Raw genomic sequence first — 24,847 nt, forward strand, 5'->3', positions numbered from 1 at the left:
AAACTCCTGAGCCATGTAATTAATTACACTGGTATAACGTGTGTGTGAGGGGGAGGTGCGAGGGGTTTTAGGGGACTCCTAAAAATAAATATTTTTACACAACACTAGTTAAGTATTATAACACCACTCAGGTACATGGTAAATGAGCAATATATTATATTACATCTCATTCATGTAAAATGAATGAAAATAATAAAAAGCGCGTATAATTGAGTTTAGAATCAAAGAGCTCTACTGATCCAAATGACGTGACTTCCACACAGAGACGGAGAAGGCGCGCGCGACCAGGCCAAACCCCGCCCCGCCCTCTAGCCGCCATTTTTCTCCACCTTAACATCGGCTAGCTGGTGGTGAGCTGCGAAGTCGCTTAAAAATCACCGTTGGAGGATAACAAAAATAGACTATTTTATCCGAGCAAACTGCTTCCAAATTTCGTTTTTAGACGACACGTAGTTGTGTATCTAAGTGGAACCGTCTTCGAGGTTGAAAGCTCTGGAACTTTTTTTTTTAAAAGGCGTGTGCATTCATTTAGGTGTGAAGATAGACGTGTTGCAGGGCCGCCATTTTTTGTTACTCAAGTCTGGGAGGTGAAAATAGCTGGTTGGATCTCACACAGACACGCTCTCACAGAAAGCTGCTGTGTAAATATTTGCATGAACTTAAGTGGACGCGATGTTTAATGTATGATACCGCATCGTGATGTAGATGCTTTTGTGAAGATATTATGGGGACCTTTTCTCTGTGGTAAGGTGGCTAACTGGCTAACGGTTTATGTTGTTTGGTAAACTGTGTTAGCTGGCTGCTTTTAACATTACTTCGCGGAAGAAGGAACGGAAAAGCGGAACTTGCATGGAAGATTCTCGATTCGTGTCAATTGTATTCGAGCTATTTTTTTATATTTAAAAACATAAAGTAAGACAATCGGCGAAACGATTCGCTCCGGCGTATTTCTGTGTAGAATAAAGGGTAACGGATAATCTTAGCAATGCAACAAAGTTGGGTCGTCGCAGCCTGTCTGTGAAACGTCAGGTTGCGGTTCAGCTTGAGTAAAGATTAATAAAAAAAAAATAAAAATACGTCGCGCGGTATTTAATTTATTGCAGTTTCATATAATATATCGACCCGTTCAAGCTTATTTATTTGCGTGCAGACATGTCGTCGGCGCGATTCGATTCAGCGGACCGGAATAGTTGGTATTTCGGCCCTCTGTCTCGCCAGGAGACACAGAGCCGGTTACAGGGACAGAGACACGGCATGTTTCTAGTCCGCGACTCGTCCACTTGTCCAGGAGATTACGTCTTGTCCGTGTCCGAAAACTCCAAAGTGTCCCACTACATCATTAACTCATTACCCAGCAAGAGGTTCAAAATAGGCGACCAGGAGTTTGATCACCTTCCTGCGCTTTTGGAGTTCTACAAGATCCACTACCTGGACACGACCACACTGATAGAACCTGCTTCCAGGTAAGAAACCCACACATTACACACTCTCTGTTCCTGGGACTGGACATAATTGACGTTACTAGACACTGTAGTGGGCAGGATAGTGTCAGTGTCAGGGTAAATATGATTATAAAATCACGATATTATTATAAAAAACTTGCAATACAGTGTTTTCTTTGCCCACAACAAGACATTTGCTGATAAATGGTCACAGTGTGTTGTTTTAGTAATATATACAATGTATTTAGTAATATATAATGTTGTTTTGATAAATATGCTCTTGGCAACAAGGAAATAATTAATTTAAAAAAAGCCACTTACATATTGGTAATAAACTGATTGGAAACCAGACGTAATACTTTTACTTTCTCTTTAAACTTTGTAAAACAAATTTTTTTTAAATATATATTTAATTTTGTAAAAATTGCATAAAGTATCTTTAAGTATGTCACATTATAATGCTGCATACTGCTTAATGTAAAAATACCCCCAAGGAGCATTTCATTTTTTTTCTTTTCTTCTTTTTTTTTTTTTTTTTTTTTTTTTTAAATCATACTAACCACACCTCCTATTGCCCTAATGTTAATGAAGCGATAGAGAACATAATCTCAGAATAGACATTATTATATATTAATTGTCACTTAAACTGTTATGAAAGTGTATTTAATGATGCAACTGGCTGACTATTAATCCTTGTAGTGTAGGTATGATCAGGTTACTCATTCATTCTGTCATTGCATTTGTGATTTACCTCAAAGTCTGTATACAATCTTCAAATTGTTTATACAATCAATACCAAGAATACATAGAAGTCTTGCTGAATAATATACAGTGTATATAATATTATTAAATTATGCATCAGCTAATCATGTGGCAGCAGTGTAATGCATAACATCTTGCAAATATAGGTCAGGAGCTTTAGTTAATGACAAACACAAGAGGAGGAGAAAACATGGCCTCAGAGACTTTGACCATGGCATGTTTGATTGTGCTAGATGATAAGTGCATACTTATACTTGCATATGAGTTCATAAGAACTAAGTCTTTTTGCAGATATGCCACAACATTAAAGATTAATTCAAGCTTTTGTTACTACTTTGTGATTGCCCGGATTCAGTAGAGCCAAATTGGCTGCATGGGATGCATGCAGAAGAGGGCAGATAGTTCTTTCCTCTGAGTATAATACTAGCTTTGTGACGGTGTATGAGCAGTTATTTGAACGGAATTCAGCAGTTAGTTTCATGTGTTTTAGAAGTACCAGATATTTGGCCTCTACCTGTTTCACACATACATGAGCTTACAAAGTCTTAGGAATGGCTAGTATGGTAAACTGTTATGCAGAAAAACTGAGCATGGCCCAGTATGTGGTGGTGTCAGAATTTGAACTTGTAATCACTTCTATTAAGTGTCAGGGAGACTTCTCTGACTCCCTGTAAATAAATATAGGATAGTCTAGCTATAGTGTTGTGACATGAAGTCATGCAGGGGGGGGCTTTGTCAATACAGTGGCATCCTGTTTGTGTAATGCATCAGTCATTAGTGTCACTTCATCACCTAATGAAGTTAGTGCTGACAATTATCTACTAACCATGAACCCACTGTATAAAAAGGGTTCATAGCCATGTCTGAGAGCCAACTACAAACAAAACATTAATAACGTGGTTAGAATTTAGTGTTACTTGTGTGACAATCTTCCATTTGTTTACTACTTCTTAGTCATAAGACAGGATCATGCTTGGTTTTTGGATTTTCACAGGACAGACGTGTGTCGGGAAAATTGTGTTTATAAAGCTTAACAATTCTGCTTTGCTAAGTACTTCTTACAGTGTTTTTTATGTATTTGTTTGTTTTTTAATAAACAGGTTCCCCAACATAGCTTTAACCAGTGGTCCTGTTCAGCCCATTGGTGGACCCGGGGATGAGAATCTGGAGTATGTCCGGACTCTTTATGACTTCACTGGCAGTGACGCAGAGGATCTTCCTTTCAAGAAGGGCGAGATCCTGATTATCCTGGAGAAACCTGAGGATCAATGGTGGAGCGCGAAAAGCAAGGAGGGCCGTGTTGGAATGATTCCTGTCCCCTATGTAGAAAAGATAGTCAGGCCTCACACTGGGACGGCTGGCCATGGCTCACGCAATTCGAACAGCTATGGCATCCCTGAGCCTGCACATGCCTATGCTCAGCCTCAGACGCCATCACCTCTGCCGCCTGGCACACCTGGCGCTGTCATCAACCCGCTACCCTCCATGCAAAATGGGCCTGTCATGGCCAGAGCTATTCAGAAACGTGTCCCATGTGCATATGACAAGACTGCTTTAGCATTAGAGGTATGTATTTTGTCCTGAATTATTTTATATTTATTATTTTACTTATTTTATGATCGCCCAGGGGGTTAGTACATATTGACAGATAACTTGCCAACATAACGCCTCATGTCCATGCTAACCTGTGCATAAATTATAATTAGCTCAGTTACAAAACAACACTCAATATAGTTGACTCTTTGGAAGTTCTACCAAAATACCAAGACATTTTAGGCTCAGCTTAATGGTGTCCTGATGGCCATGACTAATGTTCTAATGAGTAAGCTTAGATGGCTATATAAGGAAATCTGAGATATTGTCTGGAGATTATAGCTAGTATTCTTAAAGTTCTATGTACTGTCACTGGCATTGACTTGAAGTTGAGAAACTTTGTTCAGGGATGTTGGGTGTGATAATGATGAACCATTCCAGTCACATTATCGGCACATTTGTTGTTTCAACAATTTCCATGGTAGCTTCTTTGTTCATGCTTGCATGGTTTTCCAAAACGGGTTAATTAGAAAACTCGTGTGTGTGTGTGTGTGTGTGTGTGTGTGTGTGTGTGTGTGTGTGTGTGTGTGTGTGTGTGTGTGTGTGTGTGTGTGTGTGTGTGTGATAAATATTTTTTTTTCCAGTAAAAAGGTTTAAAAGTAGAAGTTGTAGAATAATTAGATCAGCAGTAAAACACACCATTTTGAGATTCATTGACACATTTTTCACATAGATTTGCACATAATTGTGATAAAAGGGCTGTAGTAATCTGTCACATCTGTTTTACGGTCTGAAGGTAAATGCTGGATTAAATAGAAAAAACAGTGTTTTTATGAAAACATTGATAATATATTGTCGTGTCAACTTTGCAGTCCATTATTCAGGCCTTTGGAAATCCAAAATTGAGACACTGCATAATGATCTTTTGTGCATCTTTTAATGGAAACATTGTTAATGTTTGTGGAGGAAGATTATGAATAGGAATTTTGGTTCGAGTTCAGGAATTCAATAAGCATTTTCAATTGAATAATTAAAAAAGTATGCAAATAATGTGGGATTTTGAAAATTTGGATGTGCACCATCTGTAGCAAACAGTACAAACATTATCCCTTTTAAATGAAGGATACATAAGTTTAATATTTTTTCAATAATTTAATTAACTCTCTCCACACAGTAAATGGGCACCCATTCTTTTGCAATCTAAAGTGCTACCGCATCACTCATTATTTTCCCCTTTGGGGTCTTCAGTGCTAGAAAAATACTCAGACACTGCTGCTTTTGACTTGAAGTTGTAGGCTGGAATTCCGAAACTCCAAACTGTAAGAACCAAAGAAACATGCAAACTTGAAATACCAGTTTATCACATTGGGGGTTGTCTTTCTTAACTCATTTGAGGCACAGTTAAAATAAAAAAAATAAAAAATAAAATAAAATGTATATGCAAACTTATGTAGACAACAATTACAATTATTAAATTTCTTTTAGTTAAAAAAGCACAAGGATTTTAACATATTATGATATAATTAGGCTGGCAATGAAGTGTATTAAATTAATGAACACAGTAAAAGTGCAAGCCGTGTGAACCTTAGCCAATTATTGTTTTGAAATGTGCTTTATTTATTTTTTATTAATTTGTTTATCAATAAAAATAAAATAAAATGCCAGCTGATAATAGTAATAGGCAGGGCTGTTCAAACCTTTGAGGCCTGGAACACCTTGCTGCAGAACAGTTTAGGACGAGTTGGATCGAGTCCTAAACTGAATTCCATTCCTTAAATCCTTCGGCTCAGCAAGTTCTAGCTTTTCCCTCTGTTTCTTAGCTCAGGCAGAAAAAAAAGATCAGGCACTCGCACACATACCAACACGAAAAAAAAAAAAACAGTGCTGAAAGGAAAAAAAAATCTATATTTCAAATGTTATATATTTCATGTTATTTAGGAGCACAAACTGTCTAATTATCTCATGTTGAAGTAAAAAAGATCACACTTTTTTAATTCTGGTGTTTGATATGAAAATTAACTGTAGATTTTGAGGTTATCTGCATAATAAAATAGACGGTGAGTGTATGTATATGTGTAGAGGGAGGACAACCTGTAAACCAGAACACAATATTAGGCCATAATTAGGCTGTTTTTAATGTTTGGAAGATTAGTGTATGTATTTCTAAAAAGAGTGTGCATCATGATGTGTGTTTGGAGGGGAAGATAAATCCCAGGGCACATCAGAGCCTAGAGGTAAAAAGTGTAAATTGGAGCAGTTATTTTTGGCTTTGTTTTCTTCACAGAATCTGTTCTAGGTTCTCTGCTATATTTAGTGGTGTATTGGACATGGCAGATTTTTCTAGAACTTTCTCTTTTAAATCTTTAAAGAAAACCAGTAAAGGTCTTTGCTTTTTTGCCAACTAGATTTTTGAATCATCATTTGATTTCTGCACACTTGTGTTTACTTAAGACAATTGATGGACCTTGTATTTATAAAAAGAGCTTTGAAACCTGAATTTGGGTAGTTTTTCCTAGGTGGAATTTGGCCTCACAGATCCTCTCCAGCTCAGACTGACGGTCTATTAACTGACGATGTCTAGTCTTTCCACAGATACACTATTGGGTTTGAGTCTGTTTTTGGCTGTGCCCTGCAAGGACATTTGGATGTTTGTCCTGTTGTAGCGTTGTCTTGACTGTGTGTGTGAGGTTGTTAATGTGTGAACCGTAGTCCCAAGTTTAAGGTTTTGTCTCCTTATTTTGCTACATTTGTCCTTTTCTCGACCAGTGTCCCTATTCACAAGATGCATCCACCATGTATCACTATAGGGTAGGTATTAGACAATGCCTGGTTTTCAACAGATGTAAGTTCCTGCTATATGCCTTTTGATAAAGAAATGGTTTTCACCTAGCCACAATTCCAGAAATGCTCAGTAGAGCATTTTTTATATTGCTGTCCTAGCAGATTCTCCCAATTTTGTGGAAGAAGTGCAATTAGAGAAGCCATTGGCTTGAAATGTCAGACAGGTGAGCAAGAACCCACTTATGTTTTTTTTTTCCAGGTTTGGGAGTTCTCCTAGAAATATTTAGAGCACTAGGATTGTGTATACCATATACCTATTGTCCAGATCTTCACACAGTCTAATAATTTCTAGTACTTCATAACTTGGTTTTTGATCTGATATGCCTTGTGGGGATATATACAGACATTTTTGTTCTTTGTATGAACAGGATGGCCTTGAGCTGCCTTATCCTAAGTCTGAGTGCATACATAAATTGGGATTTAAATTGTTTTTAAAAATTTTGGTAAACATGCTTTACTTTGTCAATAAAGATCATCATAGATTAATGGCAAAAAATTATTAGTTATTCCATTTGAACTAAAATTTATAATACAGTAGGTCAGGAAATAGTTGTAAAACCTTTTTTAAAAAGTCCACTGTACAAATGATGCCACCATGCTCAGTCAATATATAGATAACACAATATAGCAGAGATGGATGTGAGGTTTATGGGTAGAAATGTTTGAACTCTTTGTATAAAGTATGAAATTGCACAGTTGGTATATTGATTCAGTCCCAAACTATTTTATTCTTAGTCCGTTTATGCAAGGCACTATGTTTAAGTGAGTAACTGATGCCATGTTTCCACAGGTGGGTGACCTTGTGAAGGTGACCAGAATGAACATCAGCGGGCAGTGGGAAGGTGAAGTGAATGGTCGTAGAGGCTTGTTTCCCTTCACCCATGTGAAAATATTGGATTCCCAAAACCCGGATGAAAATGAATGACCAGGGTGTTACCCTCTCAGCACCCATCTCGACCTGCTGGCTGCCCTGTTGTTGTCACCACCGGAAATCGCACTTGCCTGCTTGAGGCTCAGCCACAGAGCGCAATTCTCGAGTGAACCAGTTGCGTGGCTTCTGACTGTTTACAGCTCCAAACTCAAATAGTTCCTAATCCCTTTTTCCTGGTATCGATTCCCAAATCGGTATTTTTGTCTGCCCTTCGATGTGCTGTTATTTCCATTTGTCCTTGTGCCAAGGTGAGGTTTGAGTACTCTGGCTTGTTGTCATGCCTAGTCTTTTTTTTTTCTTTTTCCCTTCTTTCTTTCTTTTTTATATATATATATATATATATATATATATATATATATATATATATATATATATATATATATATATATATATATATATATATAGCTGTGACAGTAACCAGCCAAAACACACAGAGAAAGAGAAAAAGAAAGTCTCATTGGGGGGAGAAAGGTTTTAAAATGAGGGTATTACAATGTAAATCTTTTCTTCTAATTAGACTGGCTTTCCCCTTGCTCAGTGTGTGTGTGTGGAGAGTGTGTGTGTGTGTGTGTGTGTGTGTGTGTGGAGAGTGTGTGTGTGTGTGTGTGTGTGTGGAGTGTGTGTGTGTGTGTGTGTAGAGTGTGTGTGTGTGTGTGTGTGTGTGGGGAGAGTGTGTGTGTGTGTGGGGAGAGTGTGTGTGTGTGTGGGGAGAGTGTGTGTGTGTGTGTGTGGGGAGTGTGTGTGGGGAGTGTGTGTGGGGTGTGTGTGTGGGGTGTGTGTGTGTGTGTGTGTGGGGTGTGTGGGGTGTGTGTGTGTGTGTGTGTGTGTGTGTGTGTGTGTGGGGTGTGTGGCGTGTGTGTGTGGGGTGTGTGGCGTGTGTGGCGTGTGTGTGTGTGTGTGTGGGGTGTGTGGCGTGTGTGTGTGTGTGTGGGGGGGGGGGGTGTGTGTGTGTGTGGGGGGTGTGTGTGTGTGTGGGGGGTGTGTGTGTGTGTGTGGGGTGTGTGTGTGTGGGGGGGGGGGGTGTGTGTGTGTGTGGGGTGTGTGTGTGTGTGTGGGGAGAGTGTGTGGGGAGAGTGTGTGGGGAGAGTGTGTGGGGAGAGTGTGTGGGGAGAGTGTGTGGGGAGAGTGTGTGGGGAGAGTGTGTGGGGAGAGTGTGTGGGGAGAGTGTGTGGGGAGAGTGTGTGTGAGTGGGAGAGTGTGTGTAGGGGAGTGAGAGTGTTTGTGTGTGTGGAGAGTGTGTGTGTGTGTGTGTGTAAGAGACAGAGACTTAAGGAGTCCTACTTGATCCTGTTTAGGGCTTCAGTCTCTCCTTGGCACGTTTTTTTTTTTTTTTTTTGAGTGTAGAGCACCATATAATTTAATATTAATTCCTGAAACATCTCAGAAGCAGACATGTGTGAAACTAGTCTGTAGCTGTAGCCTTTTTGTGCCATGATAATACAGGATTTGTGAATATCAGGTGTAGTTTGTGAAATAGTTGTGGTTTAAGAATGGCGCTGTGGGAGGTTTTTTTTAATCCGGTCTCAAATATTCCCAGTGAAATGAGTGTTTTAGGTTTGCGCCTAATCTATAACTTCTGTACTGCTGTGAGCACGCTTGTTTGCACACAGCCTCATGAGGAAGCATGTTACGCTGGTTGGATTTGGTCTATGATTAATGCTGCTTTCTGCTTTGCCTTTGTTTCCACTGAGCTCAACCCATGTCATTTAGGTGATTTTTGCACATCAGCAGTTTTCATTTGTAAATGATTAGTGATTAGTAGCATTCAGACTTGGAGTCTGTCTTTTTTTAAGCTAGCAAATGAATTGGTCCTTTGCTGTGTGTTTAAAATGAACTATAGTGAATTAACTTTCTAAAAAAGGGATAAAAATGCCTGCTGGTTGCCTATGCGCATGATCTGACTAAGAGCGCTCTTCCTCCTGACCCTGCGTTCACATGCCATTCCTGCATTGATCTGACATAGTTTCACTGGTAACCTCTAGTGAGTGGGGCTCAACGTGACTCCTGTGTCATACTATTTTGTAGGTACAGTCATAATGCCACAACAGCAATACACTTTGCAGAATGTTTGTTTTTATCTTTCTCTCTCTCTCTCACTCACTCACTCACACACACACACACACACACACACACACACACACACACACACACACACACACACACACACACACACACACACACACACACACACAATGGAACATGGATGTTACAGCCCTTTTTACACTGCACAGTATACATCACAATACTTTGTTTGGTGCCAGCAGAAACAACAGATGCAACTATTAACATAAACGTATTTGGTACAAATAAGAATTTAACATGGATTTTTACTCGGCACAGTGAGTAAGAGTGAATTGCTTTAAAAAAAATAAATAAATAAAAAAAACCACTTGACATTGCTTGTGATTATTAAGATAATTCTGTTCATAAGTGGCATTATAATTTTTTACCTGTACAACTGAAAAAGAAAACAAAAAAAGAAGTCAGCTACATCTTTCAAAGGAAGTGATAGTTGCATTGTCTGTTGATTTGTAATTCTTTTCAAATGAGCTCATCACTGCCATCTTTCTTTTAGTGTAACCTCAATATGACTCCAAAGTCACATGATAAAGTGGTAGCTGCAGAGATCATGAATATCATGTGCAGGTTTGCAACATTCAGCCACAAATCTAAAATTAGATTTTATACTTAATAATGATAAAAAATTGTGCCAAGGTAAATCTACAAATCCAAATGACTGGCTCTGGTAAATTTCCCATATTTGTGTTTTAGATTTTGGCCTAAAAAGGTTTTAATTATGTATTTTTTTTTTCCCCTTGTTCTTTTATTGTTTTATGAACCACATATCGTAAATGGTCAGTAAATTGTTTAATTCATATTAAAATCTACATTTTGGAAGAAAAAGCTGCAGAAGACTTTTTTGTGAACGCAGGATCAGGATTTCTGCTGCTTTTGTCACATTTTTTTTCCTCCTCAACTCTGAATTTTTTCCCTAATTATATAAACAGTATTACTGTACTGTCCATGAGTAGGTACCCTTATGGTGGCCATAGTACAAAACAATTGAAATTTTGTTTTGCAAAATTGTGCCTTTTTTTTTTTTTTTTGACCATTTTCATTTGCGCTAATATTTGCCAACCCGTAACATCCATGCTGATACGATCCATCATGTACAGAGTGAGAAAATAAAATGTACTTCTCTTAACTGTCTCTGGTCTGCGTCTTGTGAATGTAGAGATGCCCATTATCTGTGTGACCTGTGTACTCGAGATGGAGGCTTTATTTCCTCCCGTGTGCTGCTCTGGTTGGAGATGGGAGCTTTGGATGTGGAACAGGACGGCAGTGACTTATTCTCTCTCTCTCTCTCTCTCTCTCTCTCTCTCTCTCTCTCTCTCTCTCTCATTTTTTTTTTTTTTTTAATTAGCACCAGTTTGAAGTCCCTTGAGAAAGGAAGTAATTAAAGATTGTTAATGAAGTGCTAAGAAAAGAAACCTGGATTGATAACCTACAGAATCTTCTCAAAGGCATTTTTTTTTCTTTTTATACTTTTATAGTAAAGCCCAGTTTTTCTCTTGCTTCTCTGAAGGCCTTAAATCATGTGCTTTTTATATTCTTTACCCATTACCTCAACCTCTTCTTTTAATCATGTGAGCATGACTCAGACTGAGTTTCTAATCTGGTATCTATAATAAATTCGTGTTTTTTTTGCACAGTTATTTCTATAAAATAAACGCAAAGAGCAGTTTTTTTTGTTTTGTTTTTTTGGGATCTACTTCTACAAGAAGATTTACCTCACGTATATCGCTTTTGCCTCTACATTTGAGTGCATTAATTACAAAATTTAAATTAAATTGATGTTTTCTTCTGACTTTTTATAGTGTGCTTAATTTATAGACAATTATTTAAAAGTTGTGCTTCTTTGGATCTCCTATATTTTGCATGTACAATTTATTTAATTTAGTTGTTGAATTACCTGGCTGTAGTTTTTCTTTTTAATTTTTTTTATGCGTGTGCATGACCCAATCTTCGAGTTTCTCTCCTCAGCTCTTTGTGAAGGCGTACTGAAGAAGCTGTTTGGAAGTCCAGGCACTGCTTATGTCCCCTTACTGGCAAGGATACAACATGGCAGTGTGCCTTAACTATTTTGGATACGTTTGTGTAGCAACTGGCAATAGAAAGAGGATATTCATGGCTACTTGGCTTTACACAACACAGTTGATCACTGTGATGCATTGTCTTTAGCAGAATGCCACTAAACAGTGGAGGTTTTTTTTAAATATATATATATATATTATAATTGTTTAAATACACACTTTGGGAATTCTATTTTGTTTAATGTCAGAGGTGTTCTTTAAGAGTTTGAGAGGAGCTCACACTATTAATGGGGATTACGAGTTTTTTAATTGAGTCTAATCTGCTAGCCAAAGCTACTTAATATAAACTTTTACTATACATTCTGATTAGTGTTGTCAGTCAGATTGCCTTGCATCCTATAAAAGATATATTTAAAATAAATGTAAAAGCCATCGTGCTACACACTACACCTCTCTTGTCTTACTGCTCTTCAGACAACTGAATCAGCTCCAAGTGTTCCCTGAACAGAACCGTTTCAAAGAGTCGACTCTTTTGGCAACGGCGTGGTGAAATGAGCGCGTGTCGCATGCCTTGCACGAACAGGTGCAGACCAGCATGACGGCGTGCAAATGGGGCTGTGGTGTGTAGAGCGCATGCGCACCTCCGCCTGCTCCACGGTCACTCTTTAAAAAACGAAACAAAAAACCCCCACAATGTTTAAAAATAACTGCAAGAAAAAAAACACTAGCCCTTCCAATCTAACTTAAAATGTGATTGGAAGGTGTAAGTAAGTGCAGTAACTGTGTGTACTGAAGTGATGTATGACTGACTTATCAGTAAACACATACAAATGGACAAAGTCACAGGGTAAAATGCTCCAAATGAGTTTCCCCTTTGCACAGCGTTTTGACCTTAGATAATAGATATTATATAGAATAAATTAAATAGATAATAATAGTGGATAATCTATGCGGCTAGTTTGCATATTTGGTGCATTTGAATTCCCAAAACCTGTTGCACAAATAAGGAAGATTTCTTTCTTAATATAATTGAGTAGAGTTGATGTAAAAGTAATTGGTCATTATGTGTAATTGTTATCAGTAACTGATAGAACTCAACTTAAAGTTGTGGCTGTAATCCTTTCTTACTAGATTAGTAGTGTCATGTTTCTGGTGTAAAATAAAGAAGCAAACTTCAGTCATGTCTTGACTAAGCAGCTGCATGTAGGGTCAAGTACTGATGTATTTTGCACTGATGTATTAGAAAGTGTTTTGCCCTGGTCAGAATCATTGTGCAGCAGTTACTAATACCTGCTACCAGTTGATTTGATGTGGAAGCTGGCTTGATTCAAAAGCAGCTACACTCACACCTTTAAGAGTTTGTTTTAGTCAAAAATTGTAATTTAAAGCACCAAATTACACTATTTATAGTTTGTTAAGCTCTAAGCTAAGGTAGAATTGTATTCGCCTAAATGAATTTTATTTATCTTTAATTAAACAAATTTCTGCACTGGAAGATCAACTGGTTTTAGAACAGCAGAACAACCCTGATTGTTTGGCCCAGATGTTGCAGCCAACACTCAGCATTTCTATGAACATCTTCATCGGTCTATGCATATCAAGAGATGATGCAGGAGCTCTGAGCTGAACTGCATCAAGGTTGCACTTGTTGGCTTCATGACAGTTTCACACTCTACCACAAGCAAACCTCTTTTTGCAGCATTTTCTCGGAAGCCCTGGGGGGGAGTAATGTGATGAAATGTTTGTTGTAAATAACATTTAGTACACTATGCAAGGGTATTCCCTGCCTGTTAGAGGTTTTTATTTTTAGGGCAGTTTGTTCAGTTTGATGGTTCTTTGTATATACAGGACAGTTGTTAACTTCTGAAATATATAATTAAAATAATAATATTTGGTTTTAAATGTGGAAAACAAAAACCCCGCAATGGGTTCTTACAAAACTGGAAGTACATACACAGGGTGAAATGATTTCTACTCTACCTTTATCACACAATTACTTTTACTTGCAGTGAAAATGTTTTTTACCTCATCTTCAATGTCAAATAGAAAAAATGTGAAAAAAAGAAAAACCCATGAACAATTCATTTGTAGCATTCTAGTAACATTTTCTGGTCCTAGGAATGATAATGAATATTTTGAACCTTTTGCTAGTGTTGGCTAGTTGTATTCTTGGTTAAATAAAACCTGAGCTAACACTTATAGTATTATTGCAGTTTTTTGTTTGTTTGTTTGTTTGGTTTAAAATGAAGTAGACAGTGAGCTGGCAGTCAGTGATCTGGTACGTACTATCAGTAAGCAGAAATAAATACAAATATACGTATGGTTAACATTGTTGGTTGACTGGAGAATTTGATAGTTTGCCAGCTTCATTTAGATCAAGGTCTATTTCCCCTCAAAAGTGTACTTGCATCAATATTTCAAGCTCTGTCTCTAATTTTACTGCGTTTTTATTTTTATTTTGTTGCTAGAGCATCAGTCTACATTTTTATCATCTGTGAAATTGTAGGCATGTCTCAAATTATTTGGTCCACATTCAACTTTACTGTGTATAGTCTCCTATTTGTTTAAATGAGATACAGCTATAAAGGTGCATATAGGGAGGCCACACTGAACTTGTTGAAAGGAGAATATAAAGTAAACAACAGCTTTCCCACCTCTTTACAATGGCAAGATTCTTTCCATTTGGCCGAAGGTATGACCCTTTTAGGTTTCTGGCCTCCAAACACCTCCTTTCAAGCTTTTTTTGACTTGAGTGTTAAACTTTTCATGAGGTGGTTTATGATTGATATGTGCTGTTAAATAGTTATACTGAAGGTACAGACATCTAAAAGAGACATCAACTGTGTCTCTGCCTGTTAAAACATCAGATTGTTGTTCTTAGTTTACAAGAGTGGAACCTGTTGTGGTCTTCTGCTTGTGTAGCCAATCAACCTCAAAATCTAATGTTTGTACATGCTGTGATGCTTTTCTTTTCACCACATTTATAAAGAGTTCTTATTTGTTTATAAAAATGTGCAATGATTCTCTAGAAGCAAGATTATAGATGCAGTGAAATTAGAGACAGAGCAAGTAGAGTTTAGGGCTTATAAACTGGAAATGGTCCTTCAGCTAAATGAAGCTGACAAACTATCAAATTCTTAAGCCAACCAGCAGTGTCTAAACCAAAAAAAAAAAAAAAAATTTTAATTTATCCTCTTTTAAAGTACATACTGTATCTCTGACTGCCATCTTGCTACTTTTCTTCTACATTTTAAATTAAAAAAAGCCACCACTTTTACTATTAGGATCATTAGACAAGGCCCTTAAACCTTCATCTGTAAATGGCATACATATGAGACATTCTGGATAAGGACGTCTGCACATGTAAGGTCAAATAGGCAAATGAAAGTGCCCAATAAAGACTATGTCTATTTTATTCAAATACAGATTTAAAATAATATTTTGCCCGTTTTTTAACAGATTAACTTCAGCCGATTTTTGGGACCAAATACTTGGTTTGCTAGTGCACAAAAGATCGAACTGTTGAATAAGCAGTGGCAAGGGTAAAGAAATAGCAGGGGAAACTATACAATATAAAATATATATATGCTAAATATGCAATTTCATTGTGACTTGGAAAAGTATACAAACAGTATAGGATTGGCAGTGCCTGGATTTTAACTTTAAATTTTCCAGTTAGTAGCCCAAAACCTTAAGCATTAAACCAATCCAAAGATGTATACATGCAGTTTGCTCACCTGGATCCCTTTAATGTTATATTAGTCTCAGATAAATTATATTTGTGGCAAGAGAAACTGTAAATGTCACCAAATTCCAAACTTATTGGGTGGCCTTTTCTGGATTGGTTTATAATGACAACCACATCCATCCACACACCTGTAACATTTGCCCACCAAAGACAAGGCCCTAATTTTGTCTCTCATTTAGGATCTAACACCAAACTTCTAATTACCCCAGTTGCTTTCTTTTATGCTTACCCCTATTCCACATATTTATGTTAAGATTTTTTGCAAGAGCAAAGTAAAAAAAATAAACTTTTCCCAAACTACTGCTATACTCAAAAATATGTGCTGCTAACAAAAATACTTATTAAAGATGAATTCATAAAAAATTTCTTTCATAAATTTATGAGTCAAGTATATGTCATCTTTTTTGCCTCCAAAGTCAGAAAATTATGTATAAACTCCACTTCCTGTGAAAGAAGAGTACCTGCAGGAGTGAAAAGGAAAGTTTATAGGACTGTGGTAAGACCTGCGATGTTGTATGGTTTAGAGACCGTGGCATTGAGTAAAAGACAGGAGGTGGAGCCGGAGGTAGCAGAGCTGAAGATGTTGAGGTTTTTGTTGGGTGTGACCACGATGAACAGGATAAAAACAAGTTTATTAGAGGGACAGCACATGTAGGACGTTTCGGAGACAAGGTGAGCGAGGCACGATTGAGATGGTTTGGACATGTGCAAAGGAGGGACATGGGGTATATCGGTAGGAGACTGCTGAGGATGGAGCCACCAGGAAGGAGGAAAAGAGGATGGCCAAGGAGGAGGTTTATGGATGTGGTGAGGAAAGACATGCAGGTAGTTGGTTTGAAAGAGGAAGATGTAGAGGACAGGGGGGTATGGAGACGGATGATCCGCTGTGGCAACCCCTAATGGGAGAAGCCGAAAGAAGAAGATAAACTCCCCTTACCCAGTTTATTATTACTATGTATAAACTTAAAACCTAGTTTAAGTAATGATTTAAATATAGAATGAATTCAGATAAACAGAAATTTTAGTTTGGTTCATTGTTGTTTTTTTTTAAGATTTCTCTAATTGCTAACATTTTACATAGATTTTAATAGGAAGAAATAGAGGAACACTGACATGATTTCTCGCAATGTCACAAAAGACAAACTGTATTTTATAAGTTCTGATTAGTCACCCTATAAAATATAGCTGTATGCATTTACAGTATTAACATTATTATAATTTGTATACTGCACCTTGTTTAATGTATAATATTTCCATTTACAAACATTGGACAAAAAAATTCAGGTAAAAGTTTATCTTAATTAAGTAACAAGCAAGTTTAGGCTTATTTAAAATCACACAGTGACATTATGTGATTTTTTCTTAAGCCTATATAATCCAGAATATACATTTTATTCCATGATGTATTAATCTGTATGTTTGTTTCCAATATTAGAATCAAGCACAAAAATAATTGTCTCTCCAATTGTTCTTTTGCTATTATCTGTTTTTTTCTGATGATGTAGTCTTTTCTGCCCTGTTCCTCAGCAAGTGTAGGAGAAAAGAGAATACTGACTCCACTCTGCCATGTTGCTGTGGTGATATCCAGAGGGATGTATGCTATGCTCTGACATCAGATGTTGTGGGAGTGGCTGAGAGTAGGTGGAGCTTGAGTACTGTCCAGCTAAAGCTCCACTCCAGTGGCCTAAAGGCTGCTCCATGTTATAATGACTGTACAGCGGCATACCTGGCCTGGCTTTGGAATGCCCTCCTATGTTGGTAGTCAGGGAGAAGTCCTGTGCTTTATTCTGTGAAGAACCCTGACTCATGGATGGCAGGGTTCTTGAGAGCTCCTGCTCAGGAACAGTGGCCATGTCGGTAGATCTAGACTCAAAACTGTTGCAGACAGTTTGGGCATCGGGGCAGGAAGATGAAGACATCCTCCCAAATGCTGAGTTGGGAGTTCTGCAGGGATAGCATGACAAAAAACAGTATTTAACAGTATATCTGAGAGGGGCAACTCTGCTGTTATATTTAATATATTAAGCGATAGTGGTTGTGTGATCACCCTAATTATGTTAATCCTATTATTCCACAACAATCTGCCAACAGTGATTGTCATTACAAGAAATGTGTCATGGGGCTAAGGAGTTTATATTGAGTTTATAGTTTAATTCAGTGTTGTTGCTTGTTGCTTTTGTACCCAGGAGACTTTTTTTATTATTATTTCCTTGTTGATTATTGTTGTTTTTATCTTAAGTCTAATTAAAGCTGATTTATTGTTTACTGTAATGCTGACCTTCAGTATTTGTAACATTATCTGTGCCACAAGACACAAAAAAAAAACTTGGCTAGGCTGATCAACTGAGTACATTGTGCGCTTAATAATAGATGTTTCATATCCGATAACATACTTGTGTAGTTGGTAGTTGGCCTGTCCTGGAACAAGCTGCTCTGAGTTTGTGTAGTCTATGGCTCCCTCACTGTGCAGACTTTGGCCAGGTTCCTGTTCTCCTCCCCATGGGGACATTTGCTCATCCTGGGCCATCGGCACTTCTTTGGAAAGCATTAAGCTTTCGGAATCCTCTCTGTGAGGGTCATATGGAAGCCTTGGCACATCTGTAGTTGAAAAAGAAATTAAATACAGATTAAAACCAGACAAGATCATTTAACCAGCAAAACCGAATGATGCATTCATGGCATGTTTTTCTCTTAAGTACTGTAGGGTAAAGATCATGCTGGCACCCATGAAACCAAGATTTCTCATTTAACATTTAACTTTGGGCAATTAAAAATATATCTGTTAACTTTAAATAATTTTGAGCATTAAACACAGTAAGCATTTTTTATATTATATATAAATACAAAATGTCAGTAATCACCTTGGAAACAGTTGAACTCTGGCTCCTTGTCTGAAGACTTTAGTTTCTTCACTGAACTCTCTGGACACAACTGACTTTTCTGAGCTCTGTGCCTGCAAGAGAATGAAACAGTTATATATTTTGCTGTCCTTTTTCTAACCAAACATTATTGTCTTTAACCTTTTATTCCACCTTTTGCCATGAGTTCCTTCTTCTCTGAAGCCCTTTGCGAAGGGGTTGTGGTCTATCTTCAGCTTTGTAATCTATGAAGAACAAAAAAAAAACAAGTTGATTAACAAAAAAGTTCAAATACAAGAATAAGGAATTCAGGGTTTTGTGTATTATTGACAGAACTGACCTTGGTGTTCTGGTAGACCGTGACTGCGGTGAAGGTGGTTTCAGGGAATGTGAAGGTCTGGAAGACTCTCCATCGAACGCTATAAAGGTCATCGGCCTGCACCACATGAAAGCGAGGCTGGTAGCGATGCATTGAGTGTAAAATTATCTACAGAAAGTGGATATGAAAATGTTACAACATGAGTCAAAGCCAAAAGCTGAAACAGCAAAAGAAACAACTCGTGGCTCCATACAACATCCTTACATGGCCTCTTTGGTCTAGTGGGTTGTTGGTGAGCTTCAGCTTGAGAAAAGAAATGGACTGCTTCATCCAATGGCTACCCAAAGCAGGAGAATCTGGGTGAACGTAAGTTCTACATGGAGGCTGTGGCTCTGCTTTTCCCGCCACCTCCCACTGCTCATTATTCCACTGTAGGAGATAAATGCTCAGTTTAAATATAAGACAATATCTTAAATATTTTTGCTGTTCTTTTTCATTTTTATGAAGACATAACATATGGCTGTAGTACATACAAACACGTCTGGGAGGGTGACCTTATGTAAAGTGAGGTGATTGCCATATATAGACTTTGATTGCTCTCCTGGAAGACATTAGTGGGGGAGTATGGGGAATTGGACTTGACTAGACCCCTAACTGAGGCAAGAAAAACAGGAAGTGATAATAGCCTTTGATATTCACACTTTTTGGTGATTGGCACTCCACAGGAGGACCACCGTCTGCACTCACAAATGGTTTTTGGGGGTTGGTTTGTGTCTTGCTTTGTTCCTGTTTTGAGCGTCATGTTTATACCAAACAACTCCCAATAATCCGAGTAATCTAGTTGTTCATACTAACCTGTAGGTTAACAAGCATCTCCATAGCAACTTTTTTCTTTTGTATTCGCAGAAATGATTAACCTGTGACTGTTTTTTTGCTTACCTTGTACCTGGAATTGTCCACTGGAACCATATCCACCATGATGACATACTTGGCATAGGGCACAAGACCAGACACACTTACATTGCAATATGGAAACATCCTCCTAAATTACAATTAAAAGATAAAGTGTTAACATTTCTATATACCTTATAAGTTAATTATATAGGTGCTTTAATGGTCAAATTTAGATGATTATTTAAAATTTTTTTGCTTGTTACCTGCCAGATTTAGTGATGACCATTTCAGTCCCAATGTCATAAAAAGATTTCCAGAGCTCTGAATATTCCAGTTTCATTCTCATGTTCCCCTGTTGGTAGGACTCAGCTGGGTGAGCCGCTATGGGCGATCCAGACATTGTGGATGAATGTCTTAGGTCTGTAATGGGTGTAATATATATATATTATGTACTAAAAAAGGATCACACATTAATATTAAATGTCATGCATTTTTCATAAAATCCAAATACTTACTGATTATCTGATTATAGGTAAAACAAACAAATAAACTCACCAGCAATTTGCTCCATTTTTAAGATTCTTCAGAGCAGCTTGAGTTTATGGCAACACTAGTTGTTAAAATAATCTTATCTTGATCCTCAGCTGCAGGACTCCATTAATTCCAGGGGAAGAAAACTGCATAAAAAAAACTTAAGCATGCAATGGACCTTAGTTTTAAGTTGACCAACAGGTAAAAACAATGACCAAATGCCCTGGGCTCAGCCCAACCTTGAGTTTAAAGACACTGGCCGAAGGGGCGGGGCCTCATAGAGTCCTTGTATGTGTGTGTGGACAAAAGTGAGAGGGTCTATTAGCATACTTTGAAGTGTCCTATTAGCACCGATGGTCAGTGTGTGTGTGGTTGTTTAGTGGTAGAGCAGTAGCAGGAGGTGGCTCATGGATCAAAAGGAGCCTGATGAGGATATTTTTGTGAGAGAAAGACGTCTGGTGATGCGCTCTAACATGTATCATGTTCCAATCACTCCTAAGCAGGTATATATATATATATATATATATATATATATATATATATATATATATATATATATATATATATATATATATATATATATATATATATATATATTTTAGTTCACATTAATCTACAGTAATCTGAAAATCTGTTTTAAAAAATAATTAAAAGTTACCTTTTCACATTAAGGGACTGTAAAACATACTGCAAACAGCAGGAAACTGAACCCAGTATACTGATTGCTGCAGTATTTTTTATTTCTGTGCTGCATTGTACTGTTTTTGGTGTTTACCATAATATATTTTAATATATATTTTATTTAAAATGATCTTTCAAAGTGGTGCCATTTCTTTTATTTTACACCTGTACATCTTTATATATATATATTTCACAGAACAAAATATTCATAAAAATTCACTACAGCAAATAAGAAAATCTAAGAAAACAGTTTTAATTAATTTTACATTATGAAATTAATGTAAAAAAAAAATTTATCTCTGTGGATACACTGAAGTTTCACTTAGAAAAATAAAGCATACATGATTTAGGGTAAATAAACATGTAATATGACTTTGGCACTTTATTACAGCTGCATTTTCAAAAGATATCAAGTGGCTAACTCTTTACTCTTCAACTCCATCTTCCTGAATGTGGACAGAAGTTTTTTCTCTTATGAGTCATGCTCACAAACAGTTGTTTTCACTTCTCCTCAGTTTGGTTTGTGTATTGAGCCCTGTCTGGCCTTGACAATGGGAAGATGGGCCTCTTAATCCTATCAGCACATGGAGCCATGACGGCACACAGCTCTTAACCTCTTATGGGACAGCCAGTTAGCAGCCAGTTAATGCAGGAGGTGGTAGTGTGGGGGTGGAAATCTACAGGAAGCTCAGTGCTGTGTCTGTGATGTCCCATGAGGGAGGACAGGGCTGGGGTCTGAAGTGTCCTGTCTGAGGCCCATACACATGCTAAGTGCTTAAATGGTGCAGAGATGGCGGAACATTTGCACACATTCAGCACATCCTTTCAGCCTTTCAAACAATCACCTGAGAAAAATCAGTGCTATTGGTTTTTATTCATCCCACAAAACAACATGAACGACGTTCTGCTGGAAAACATTAAAGAAGCAATATAGATTACACAGAAATGTTCACAATTTGAAATGTATTCAACTCAATTTAGCGCCGATCAAGAGTCAATATTCAAGTGAAAAATGTGAATGTGATTCGCAGACATGCTTGTATAATTAAATTGTCTCCCAGATGCTGCAAGAGATTTTTAATAAGGTCATAAACCTACACAATGACTATACAGTACATGATCTGTTTAAACATCGATTGTGATATTGTGAGACTTTGGATTAAAACAACAACAAAATAGCATAACCCTATTTTCCCTTTTTTTCTGGTTTATTAATTTGGATTAAAATGGCATTACATATATTTGTAGGCAATATGTAAATAAAATTTAAAACCATTCTTTAGAAAAATTTTAAATAAATTTTTTTTTTCTAGTTCTTTCAACATTATGTAATCTGGGCCTTGTTTGGCTCAGTAACATCAACCAAATATCAAGATAAACAAACAAAACAATACAAATAAAAAATAAATGCATAAAAAGAGAGCAATATTGTCTTCTGTATCACTCCTAAAGTTTTGTCTCCATATTTAGGCCACACCCGTTACTTGTGTATGATTCTGAAAAAGTGCTACTGCCACTGAACAACAGTTTTTTTTTCTTTTTGATCTGTCCTTTTGTCTATGTTTATAGAATACAATGAGCAAGCAGCAAGTGAGAAACCACATCATTGTTTGTGTGTGTGTGTGTGTGTGTGTGTGTGTGTGTGTGTGTGTGTGTGTGAGCACATGGGCATGCATGCTCTGGAAAGGACTTAACACTGAACCTTTTGACCTAAAATGTTCTATCTCTTTTATAACAAGAGCATTGATGTTAAAGTTTACACATAGAATAACTTCATTTTTTTATTTAACAATGAATGAGTCATAAACCTCCCGAGGCTTCTGACATTTAATAATGTCATTTGGAGCACAAACAAGCCATACAAGTCACACAGGATATACATATTATTAGGTTATGATATTTGGTTAAAATATACACTTCAAACAGGCCATTATATCTAGAGAAATCTTTCAAATCTCTCTCTCTCTCTCTCTCTCTCTCTCTCTCTCTCTCTCTCTCTCTCTCTCTCTCTCTCTCTCTCTCTCTCTCTCTCTCTCTTTTACTCACTCACTCACTCACTCACTCACTCACTCACTCACTCACTCACTCACACACTCACTCACACACTCACACACTCACGGCAACATTGATTAGAAAATTTCAAGTGTCAACTCATCCCAAAGGTATGAATGCACTCTTAGAATGTCCTCATACCCCTGGGCACTAAAGCATTTACGTCAAACTGTTCATTATAAAGTGTATCTTCTATGACTTGCATCAGCCCACACATTTTCTGTGTGCACAGAGTAACATGTCAGTTCAATGAGTCAGGTCATTTGTCTTAGCTCACCAGTTACATTTTATTCTTTCAACTCCATATATTCATTATTTTAAACAAAAATCAAGCAAAGGTGTTCGTCTTTTGGTCTATTGAAGTTGATCATCATAAGACAAAGAGCATTATAAGCTATTTACACTGCATTATAAACTATAAATAAGTTATAAAACACAACCTAGTAGGGTTCTACATGGTCTCTTGTATAAATATTCACCCACTTCAACATTTCCATAATTTCTAATGTTACAACTTGGAACTGGAATAGACATTTATACAAAATAGACAATTGACACTGGAAAAATGTGCTGTGTCTATATGATTCACAAAATTACAGAGTTGGTTGAATGTGCAATGAGATCTCAATACAGCTGTTCCTGGAAAGTCCCAGAGTTTGTAAAAGACCATAAATAATCGAAAAGCATTAAAACATCTTAGGAAAAGGAAAATTCCAAAAACATAAATTTAAGATTAAAATGAATACCAAAGAAAATCACAAAATACAACTGTTTAAAAAAAAAAATGCATTAATAAAATGAATGTTATTGCTCAAATAATTTGCTAAAAGAGTGCAGCAATAAGCTTGTAATGCAGTGTTTACAAACACAAACATTTTATAATAATTCACTTTCTAGGAGTTCACAAAACCCAAGCCCACGTTTTACTGTTCTCAATCCGTCAGTTCAGCTTTTAAACACGACATCGGATCCTGTTGAGGAAGAATCCTCAGATTTAAAATTTACTCTGCACCCGAGGGCACGAATTTTACTTCCACTCGAGCACAAATCATCCTCTACCATGTTCTTTTGAAGGCGCTTACTGGATTGAGTACTCAGTATAAAACACAGAACATAAAACATTTAGTTGAGAACTGCACTGACGATGGTCGTCAAATAATAAATAGAGAAACAGCACCATCTCCTGGTAGCCTTATGAAAGTAAAAAAAAAAGACAACAGCATTAAATAGAATTATCAAAAACTCCATGCAAAAATTTGTTAATTAAAACATAATCAAATTAAAAGAAAAACATTAATTAAATAGATTCACAGTTAAAAACAAAGAGAAGTGTTTGTGATTTGTCAATCATGCTACAAAAAAATTCATATGCAGAATCTTCATATGTGGGATGAAACTTTCAGGAATGTCAATTTTATAAACATTTAGGCCATGCTGTTATACGTTATAGCCTGATATTTTCATTCATCGGTTTGTCACATGTCACTTTTTCATTTAATTTAATTCAATTCAATTCAATTCATTTTCATTTGTATAGCGCTTTTAACAATGAACATTGTCTCAAACCAGCTTTACACAGATAATGTGGTGATTAAAAGTGAATGTGTTCTTTATAATAAGTTTGTCCCTGATGAGCGAGCCGGTGGCGATCGTGGCAAGGAAAAACTTCCTGAGATGGCATAAGGAAGAAACCTTAAGAGGAACCAGACTCAAGATGGAACCCATCCTCATCTGGGTTGCACTGAATGTCCATTTGTAGCACATATATGATGTTGCGGGGTACAGTGATGAAGATCAGAAGCGAAAAGTAGTTCTGAGTTAGTGTAGGAGACTGTTGACATGAATTTCAGTCCAATCCATCCTCAAAGCGCCCATTTTTACTCCGGAATTTCATGGAACCACCCAAGGCGTTGATGAGAAACCGTCCCAAGCTGCACAGAGTGGCCTCCAGTCGAAGAGAACACTATCCAGAGGCAGGCCTGGACGAAGTGGGAAGATCCACGGAGGGGAGAGGGGCAGGAACAGTGGTCACTGGAGCCTCAGGAGCATGTTTAACTCGACCGAGAGAGAGAGTGAGAGAGAGAGAGAGAGAAATAGAGAGAGAGAGAAGAGGGTGACAGGAAGAGAAGTATATAGATTATTAACTGTCCCTATTGTTATA

At 37.2% G+C, this 24,847-nt stretch overlaps 2 protein-coding genes and 1 long non-coding RNA gene across 3 annotated transcripts; 2 read left to right on the top strand and 1 right to left on the bottom strand.

Annotated features, from left to right (window-relative positions):
* Nucleotides 1-290: 290 nt before the first annotated feature.
* On the top strand, nt 291-7,833 carry crkl (v-crk avian sarcoma virus CT10 oncogene homolog-like). Its single transcript, XM_083563577.1, has 3 exons — nt 291-1,463; nt 3,305-3,770; nt 7,369-7,833. Exons 1-3 carry the CDS (start codon nt 1,153-1,155, stop codon nt 7,501-7,503), a joined length of 912 nt encoding a protein of 303 aa, XP_083419703.1. The 5' UTR covers nt 291-1,152; the 3' UTR covers nt 7,504-7,833.
* Nucleotides 7,834-7,837: 4 nt separating this feature from the next.
* LOC310738538 lies at nt 7,838-10,714 on the top strand. Its single transcript, XR_014537110.1, has 2 exons — nt 7,838-8,108; nt 8,724-10,714. It is a non-coding gene; the product is annotated as an uncharacterized lncRNA (long non-coding RNA).
* A 5,844-nt stretch (nt 10,715-16,558) lies between these two features.
* LOC310739565 (T-box-containing protein TBX6L-like) lies at nt 16,559-20,156 on the bottom strand. Its single transcript, XM_083565557.1, has 9 exons — nt 19,978-20,156; nt 19,686-19,842; nt 19,468-19,570; nt 18,793-18,957; nt 18,550-18,696; nt 18,384-18,454; nt 18,213-18,304; nt 17,745-17,949; nt 16,559-17,295 (listed from the first exon to the last, which is right to left on the bottom strand). Exons 1-9 carry the CDS (start codon nt 19,991-19,993, stop codon nt 16,875-16,877), a joined length of 1,377 nt encoding a protein of 458 aa, XP_083421683.1. The 5' UTR covers nt 19,994-20,156; the 3' UTR covers nt 16,559-16,874.
* Nucleotides 20,157-24,847: the final 4,691 nt, after the last annotated feature.

This window comes from Silurus aristotelis (assembly GCF_946808225.1).
Source record: "Silurus aristotelis genome assembly, chromosome: 16".
Taxonomy (NCBI): Eukaryota; Metazoa; Chordata; class Actinopteri; order Siluriformes; family Siluridae; genus Silurus; species Silurus aristotelis.

What these genes read in the sequence shown, in the direction of transcription:
- crkl (XM_083563577.1), top strand. Translation starts at nt 1,153, where the DNA reads ATGTCGTCGGCGCGATTCGATTCAGCGGACCGGAATAGTTGGTATTTC. An exon ending in CTGATAGAACCTGCTTCCAG is followed by an intron (nt 1,464 to 3,304) that starts GTAAGAAACCCA and finishes TTTAATAAACAG; the next exon opens with GTTCCCCAACATAGCTTTAA. An exon ending in AGACTGCTTTAGCATTAGAG is followed by an intron (nt 3,771 to 7,368) that starts GTATGTATTTTG and finishes ATGTTTCCACAG; the next exon opens with GTGGGTGACCTTGTGAAGGT.
- LOC310739565 (XM_083565557.1), bottom strand. An exon ending in CACTAGACCAAAGAGGCCAT is followed by an intron (nt 18,697 to 18,792) that starts GTAAGGATGTTG and finishes CACTTTCTGTAG; the next exon opens with ATAATTTTACACTCAATGCA. An exon ending in AGAGTTCAACTGTTTCCAAG is followed by an intron (nt 17,950 to 18,212) that starts GTGATTACTGAC and finishes TTTCAACTACAG; the next exon opens with ATGTGCCAAGGCTTCCATAT.